This window comes from Aethalodelphis obliquidens, unplaced genomic scaffold (assembly GCF_003676395.1).
Source record: "Aethalodelphis obliquidens isolate GAN/ISIS:26980383/991018 unplaced genomic scaffold, ASM367639v1 scaffold36, whole genome shotgun sequence".
NCBI classification, from domain to species: domain Eukaryota; kingdom Metazoa; phylum Chordata; class Mammalia; order Artiodactyla; family Delphinidae; genus Aethalodelphis; species Aethalodelphis obliquidens.
Window position 1 is genome coordinate 2,613,649 of NW_020837980.1, and position 8,338 is coordinate 2,621,986.

At 39.2% G+C, this 8,338-nt stretch overlaps 1 protein-coding gene across 1 annotated transcript in view; it reads left to right on the forward strand.

The window, feature by feature from the left end:
- DENND5B (DENN domain containing 5B) overlaps positions 1 to 7,420 on the forward strand; it is a 210,836-nt gene extending 203,416 nt beyond the window's left edge. Inside the window, exons 21-22 of the mRNA XM_027129299.1 lie at positions 673 to 847; positions 2,411 to 7,420. Coding sequence (XP_026985100.1) covers positions 673 to 847; positions 2,411 to 2,594 — 359 coding nt within the window. The 3' untranslated portion in view covers positions 2,595 to 7,420. The remainder of the gene's footprint in view (positions 1 to 672; positions 848 to 2,410) is intronic.
- Positions 7,421 to 8,338: the final 918 nt, after the last annotated feature.

Sequence of the window (8,338 nt, forward strand, 5' to 3'; positions counted from 1 at the left end):
TCTTTGTTGCGGAACACGGGCTCTAGGCACACGGGCTTCAGTAGTTGTAGCACGCGGGCTCAGTAGTTGTGGCTCACGGGCTTTAGAGCGCAGGCCCAGTAGTTGTGGTGCACGGGCTTAGTTGCTCCATGGCATGTGGGATCTTCCCGGACCAGGGCTTGAACCCGTGTCCCCTGCATTGGCAGGCGGATTCTTAACCACTGCACCACCAGGGAAGTCCCTCTTCCTCAGATTTACTGAAGCAGTTCCATTTCAAGGATTTTGTTGCGCAGTGTTAGCCAGCCATTCTATAACTAGAACAAAGGGCGCCACCTCAATGGCTACCATGTCTTTGCTACTTTTAGAAGGCTCCAGTCTTAACAGACAAGTTCATGGGGTTTTTTTTCTTTGCTGTCAACTGCCATTTCTTGAAGGTATTCTAAAGAGAGTAAACTTTCCAACCGTCTGGAATGCAGTCTAGATTAGAAAATAAACTCCTGGGAGCATATTGTTCTACCGTGAAACATGGGCCTCTAGAATTTATTGTGAAACCAGGATAAAGTAATGGTTGTGGTTTTAGGACTGGCTATAATGCAAAGTGTCGTTAGTATTTCCAGAATAAACCAAGTGATTCATCTTTTTTTATTTGAAGTATTATGTGTATTGTGATATGACTCTGACTTCCTTCTCCAGAGAGAGCAGTTGCTTATTTTGAAACAACTGACCAGATTCTAGACAATGAAGATGATGTCCTCATTCAGAAATCATCCTGCAAAACCTTCTGCCACTATGTAAATGCTATTAATACTGCACCCAGGAACATTGGGAAGGACGGCAAATTCCAGATTTTAGTTTGCCTTGGAACACGGTATTAAGCCAGTTCTTGACTTTCCCTGTCTTTGTCACATGTTGAGCAAGAATTTAGAAAAGATTATACCAGATCATGCCCCTTCCAAAGCTCTCCCGTGGGTTTTTTTCGTACCAGATTTTATGAGACTCCTGTTTATTGGGTGCTTGCTGTGTGTCGGGCAGTATGTTCAGTACTTCACGTACATTATCTTATTTAACCCTCCTGTTACTTCACCACCACCACTGCATGAAGTAGCAAGCGATATCCCCACTGTATAGATGAGAAAATAGAAAGTAGAAGAGGCACGGGTAAGTTAACAAACTTTCCCAAGGTCACACAGCTGGAAAGAGGCAGAGCCAAGATTTACACCTAGTCGCCCTCCAGAGCCCAAAGCTCTGAACCGTTACACAGTACTGCACCAGAGGTGGGTGGGTAAGTAATAGGTAGATTGGTAGACAATTAGACACGCCAGCACATTCACACATATATATTTCCTGTATAGAGCTTGTATAGTGTGTGTATGCTACCATGTTGCTTTAATTTTAATACATTGTGGAATTCTTACTATCTAAGTAATTCTTACTATGGGAAGTCTTCTCCTTAAGACAATTTCCTACCCCTTTCTTTTTTTTAAATGACGCATAGGAGCTGTACACACCATTAATTTTAAAACGGCTCTCAGAATTCTAAGAAATGAACCACATAGATCTTTAGAAGATGTTTTATCTGTGCAATGTTTGTTTTCTTCTAAACCCCTAGAAGCCCCAGCAAGAGATGCAGGATGGCCTAGCTGCCTTGTCTTGAAAGCTTAGTGAGAGGTGCTCAGTGAGGATGTCTTAGCTACTTAGCGACAGATAGCTCATGTCAGTTTAATCAGGAAACACTGAAGATTGAGATCCTGTCCTCCTGAAGCAACTGCTTTACTGAGCTAAGTTCTGTATTTCTTCTGAATAAAAGCTGCCCAATTTCAGCTGTGTTTTTTAAAGTTCCTTTTGAGTATGATCCTTATCTCCTTTTATCTCCTTACTGTTCTGATTTATTAGACCAGCGCAACCCCTCCTTTGTTTTATAAAATCTACTTCATGTTTTTCTGCTTTGATTTTGTTCCTTACCTTGTAATGTTGTGTAAATTTAAAAAAAAAAGTGCTAGTCCCTACAATTAAATGGAAACTTTCTTCACAAAAGGTCAATATACTTTGGCATGCCTTGCCACAGATGTCTGATTAACATCCCTGTAAAAAAAGAATACAGAATGGCATTCTGCCTTTTTTTAAAGTGGTAGAATCAGAATAGAGAATTTCTTTAATACATCTAAGTCCTTATGGCCAACTTGCGCAGACCCACTTTTAGAACCTGATGGGGTTCCTCGTTAGCTTACACTGTCTCATTACCTTATCTTTTTAACCAGTCATTATCCAGCTAGTTGACTTTGGTTTTGTCTTTGGTGACCTCAGAGCTTGGCTAGATTTTTCCCCATCCAGTCCCACACCCACACCTTCCCGTCGTCAAAAGCTCCAGTGTGTGCCTTGTTCTCCAGCGAGGGCAGCAGTGCTCAGGACTTGTTTCTGTTTGGGTCTGTAGGGATCGCCTGCTCCCACAGTGGATTCCGCTGTTAGCTGAGTGTCCTGCCATCACCCGAATGTATGAGGAGAGTGCCCTCCTGCGAGATCGCATGACCGTCAACTCCCTCATCCGCATTCTGCAGACCATCCAGGACTTCACTATAGTCTTAGAAGGCTCACTCATCAAAGGAGTGGATGTGTAACCCAATTAGCTAGAAACTCGCAGTCCAGACCCCTTGTTCCTGAGCCTTCCCCAACGACGGGGACCGATTTGGACTTGTCTGATGAGGTAGTGAGTCACTGCAGGGGGCAACACACCGTATCCCCCAATTTGAATAATGCTGACACTACAGACAAGGTAAAGTGCTGTATTGTAGTTCATTTGAACCTGGAATTTAGTATAAAATAGAGTATTTTCATGTGTTAGATGTGTGTAAATATGCTCTCTTCTTTGAGAAATTATATTACTCTAATAAGATAACTTTTCTTAGATTGAATATTCCTGTGACTTAAAATAAGTAGCTTAAAAGTATTGGGAGGTGGGGGGTGGGGGGAGGAGAAAGAGTGGTGCTAGTCAGGAAGAAGCCAGTAAACATGTAAATACAGTGCAACCCAGTGGGGCTTTTTTTTCCCTCCCGGTATCACAAAGGAACTCAGAATGCATTGTTATGTCGTAACCAGCCATCCTGGTGTCTGATCCTTTGTATTGTGAATGTAAACAGCTTTACCTACTGTAGGGGATAGTAGCCCTCACTTACAGCTTTTAAGTTTCACATGGTTTCATACATTTGAATTGAGCCACTTTTCCAGTCTTTTGGAAAAATTTTTTCCGTCAGCACAAGATATGATTCAAATATTTTAAATACTGTACCCCAGGAGCTTGGCTAAACTGGAAAGAGAACACACAAAGCCCCGAGAAGTGTGTTAACTTGTGGGATTATAACTTCTTTACACTTTGGAAAGATTAGCCTAGACTAACTTCATTCTTGGCATTTTTATTCTTGTTATTTGAGGTACTTTGGGGAGATGTGAATTTCAGAGTGTTGGCCTCATGGTCTTAAGAACTGCAAACAGCAATTTGATTCTGTACTTTTAATTTGGCCATCTCAACCCTGCAGTGGTCCCTTACCTCTTAAAGATAAACACAAACACGGTCTTTGTTTGGTTCCAATCACCCGCCTCCCCTCTCCCGGTGCACATCCCCCCTCAGGAAATGGAAAGAATGTTTAAGAAGGAGGAGGGCCCTGTGTGGCTTGGAATGTTTTTGTGAAAGTATTTGTTGACCATGATAATGCAAATAACAGAAGAAGAGAGAAAGAATGAACCCTTTCTGGGTGTTTCAGGGCAAGCTTTATGTTCTTTTGTAAGCAGGGGTGAAAATGGAAAACAACTGGCCCAGAGAAGGTACAGGCCAGTACTGACAAAATGGAAGCGAAACAAGAGGCAACAATTTTAGGAGACCAAACATTGTAACTTTCCAGTTTGGTATTTTTTAAGGAAGTTAAATAAATTTGGTATTAGCTTGTTACCTTAAGTCTTCATCTTACGGTCAGTCCTTTAAGTCTAATTAGGCATTTGCACGTTGTTAGCAGGGAAATTGCCTCAGCAGAGCTCCAGATTTTGTTCCCAGGTGTGGCTGAGAAGCAAAGCCATGGCCTCTCAGGACCCTTGTGAAATCTGAGGGTCCAGGCTTTAGCCAATAGCGTTGTTTACCTTTTTTCCTGGAAGAAGAAACTAATGATACAAGTGCCTCACTCCCTTTATCAAACACTGTATTCAAGCAAGGCACACGCCCTTTTAATACGTGACTGAGTACTTGAGGGTAGGGAGAGTTGAAGGCAGCATTTAGAAACCCATGGAAAGGGTTTAAGAAGATGGTTCTGGGTGACCTGGGTAGACCAGAAATTTGTTTGCCTACAGCTGAAGTTTGTCCACAGTGGTGTGGCTGTTCCAGGGACATGGAAAGTCTGTTATGGGAGACATCCAGAACCTGTTGCACACTAGGCACTTACTGTTTCAGTGATGAGAAACCACAGCGTGATCCAATCCCGGATTTTGTCATTGTTACCTTTTCCAAAGGCCATGCTTCTGACACATTCTGGGCAAACAGAGAGATGGCTTAGGTTAGCAGGCTAGAATTGAGTCATCTAGTCTAGCCTTCTCATTTTACAGATGGGAACACTTAAGGGTCAGAGAGATTAAATACTTACCCGCACACCTGTGACAACACAGAGTCTAGAATTCATGTTTTTTATTACACCAGGCTGCATGAGACTGGCCTCCAAGGCATTCATATTAATAGTCTTTCTACCCTTGGTTTATTCATCCACCTATACAGGTAGCACAGGGATTAATATTCATTTTAACAAATTTTCCTTAAGTTATAGAGAATTACACCTATTTTAAAAAGTAGGAGCAGGAATTCTCTGGCGGTCCAGTGGTTAGGACTCTCACTGCCAAGGGCCCGGGTTTGATCCCTGGTCAGGGAACTAAGATCTCACAAGCCTCACAGCGCAGCCAAAAAAAAAAAAAAAAACTGGGAGCAAAATTGGATTTTGGACCTGTGAATAATACCAATACTTTAAAAATTAATACCTCCCAAAAGAGTTATACCTAAAGTTTCATCCCACTTTCTATTGTCTGACTATAGTAGTGAGATGACCAATTTCAAAAGAAGGAATCACACCAGAACTGACACATCCTCTAGAATGCTAGGCCCTTTAGAGTGGTCACCTTGGGAGTCCATATATGTATGCCAGTGATAAAGCCAGTGCTCCAGACACCTGGGGGACCTCCTTATGAGCTGCCTGAATGACCTACAGCCCATTCTTTTGAATACTGCCAGTGATGGGAAACGGTGGCCTTTCAAAAGAAATTTAAAATTTGAAACAACAAAAAGTCCTTAGGTTACAAGTTGATGAATGAAAAGCAAAGTTTGGGGTCACATAAGAAACACAATTCTAAAGAAATAAGACTTAGTTCTTACATGGCTTATAACTATCTTTGAGCCAATATCAAAATATTTTGAGCGGGACAGTAGCAGAATCCTTAGAATAAATGTACATAGCCTTCTAAGCTAACTTCTGAAGGTCATTCAGAGGTATACTTTCTGCTCTGTTAACACTTTATTTTTTTTTCCTGTTAATACTTTAAACTAGTATATTGCTTTATCATCACACTTCAAAGTTAAAGTACATAAAAATCAATTTTGTAATTGACCTTTTTTTTTCTCAAAATAAATTAAAAGTAATGCCTGGAATCATAATTAGTATTTTCACATAATAATAGGTTAAGAAGAAATTGTTTTAAAATTAACTTGCCAAAAATATTATCTCTTGAAACATTTACCTTCCAAGTGTTTTTCAAATGTCCTGAAACTCCTAATATCAACCTTGGTGACATAGTAGCATTACACCGACATTGGTATTATGTGTGAGACCCTGAAGCTGTGCCCTGTCTGGGGGCTTACCAGCGCCTTAAAAATGACTGAGGCTCAGTGTGGAGTAGTATAAAGTAGGGTTCTCAGTGGAGAAAAATGGGCTGCTGAGAACCAAAGGAAGGCCTCTCAACCTTATCCATCCTCTTTCCCACTGGGGGCAAGAATTTGATAGAAGAACCTAAAGCTTGCAAAAGTTTATGATTTCCCTCTAAAATTTATTTTAAATATTTCACACATTTTGTACCTTTTGTAACACTATGGTATTTACTTTAACATGGTTTTTTAAGAAATCATTTTAATGAACTTCAGTCACACTATATGAATGATACAGGGGAAATACTGAATTGCTCGTATTTCCTTTTTTTGGCAATAAAGCACTGTAGTATGTAAATGTAAGTAAAAGAGGGATAGAGGCTATACATAACAGTTCATGTGTAGTAAATGTTGACACCTCTGAGATATTTTGAAACATGAGGCAACAGACAAGGACCTCAGATTCCCCAGGGAAATATTTATTTGACAGCATTGGAAGTGTAACTCTTAATGATGAAATCGCTTCTTTCTGCTAAGAATTATGATTTTTTTCAGTAGATTTTCATTTTGAGAACTGTGAGTATTTTCTCTGTGAGGTTTACAGAAACTAGTCTATCTTTTTCACCATTCAAAAGGACAGTCTGAACCGTAGCTATTTACATTTCAGTATTAACACACCTTCACTGATTGAGAATGGAGTCTTGAGATCATCTCTACTTTTTTAAAGTGAATCAATCCTATTTCCAAGTCATCCGTGTCATTTGAAGTCCATGTTTCTTATATAAGTATTTGTTACATTACCTTTTAGTGTAAAAGGAGGCAGAAACAAATAATAAGCTACTAGGTCTCTTATTCCTGTTAAAATACATTTATAAATCTCTTGAATCAAACTGATTTCCAAGCTTTTTGAAGAGGGTACCGATGGAGTGAGATCAGAGTAATCCAAGGAGAACCTCATCCTATCACATCTTACTAGACATGATTGTCCTCTCAAGGACAAAATAAAGATTGGCTCCAGAAAGTTATCACATTGAGCAGTTAATACCAGAGTGAAAAAAAATCGTCAAAAACAGTCTCCTCATTTGAAGGAATCCAGGGTATCCTTGGGTTATGTGGGAGGGAATCACGCTTGACCCAATTACCTAAATGTATTTACATGTGGCCCAGCCTTTATTCCAAACACTAGACAGATCTTATTAAAAGTAGAGAGGTATGGTAAGAGTTCCTGTTGTCAATCAAATGAGAGTGTTAAACTTATAAAAAGAATTCTCTGTGTTACACTTGAACCATGTGTAAATGTACCCTGTGTATCTTTTTTTTTAAATGAGCATTTCTGCATTTAAATTATATTGTTTTCTTTGTATTGTTAACAAAATGCATCAGAACTGGATTTTTTTTCTCATCTGAGCATACTTAAAATTTAAAGAGTATTGTGATATCAAGCACTTTAACATATGTATCAGAGAAACTGATGTGGGTTTTTCAGGTTTTGGAGTACATTTAAATATGACTTTTCATGCTTCATTCTTTACAAATAAAACTGTGGGGTTGATACTTTGTTTTGCTTCATTTTTATAGAACCTTAATACTGAGCAGTTCACAGGGCAAGTGACTCCAGAAAGTAGAGGGATAAAACCATTATGAGAGAAAAAACTACATAAAACCATTATGTAGTAGAAATACAGCCTGCTGGGCAACTGGTTATCTAAAAGGGGTTAAAAAAAAAGAACGCTACCTCACACCATACAGAAAGATCAATTAATTCTTGGCTTAACAACCTAAATGTAAAAGGCAAAACAAACATTTTTGAAGAAAATGTAGAATGTATTTATGAACTTGGGAAAGGGTAGTATTTAAACAAAACACTCAAAAATAACTAGATTTTTAGTCCGTAGCAAAAATGAAAGGCAGAGATTCATTGATTACCCACTGTATGTTAAGCATTACTTTAGTTTAAGGACATAAAGCAGTTTAAACATACACGTACATCAGATTCCTGCTATCATGGAATTTATATTCTAATGGAGGAGTTACACAATAAACATGACAAATAGGTAATACATATAGTAGTTAGATAATAACAACAAGCAAAGAAGAAGGATTGAAAGTATAGTTGGGACTGCTTAGAGATGGACTGCAATTGTAAATGGGTTAGCCAGGGAAAGCCTCACTGAAAATGGAGTTGTCTTTAGCAGAAATTGGAAAAAGCGTAAGAGAAACAAGTTTACAGGAGGAACATCAAGAGCTTACTTTTGGCAGTAAGTTTGGCATGCCTGATAGACATCCAAGTAAAGATGCTGATAGACAGTTGCACATATGGATTCGGAGTTCAGGGGAAAGTAATGGTGTGTTTGTCGGGGTCCAAATCAAGAAACAGAAATCACACAGCAATTTGAAGAGGGGTAGTTTAATGTATAGAACTATGTTAGAATTCTCCAGAGAAACAGAACCAACAGGATGTGTGTGTGTATGTAT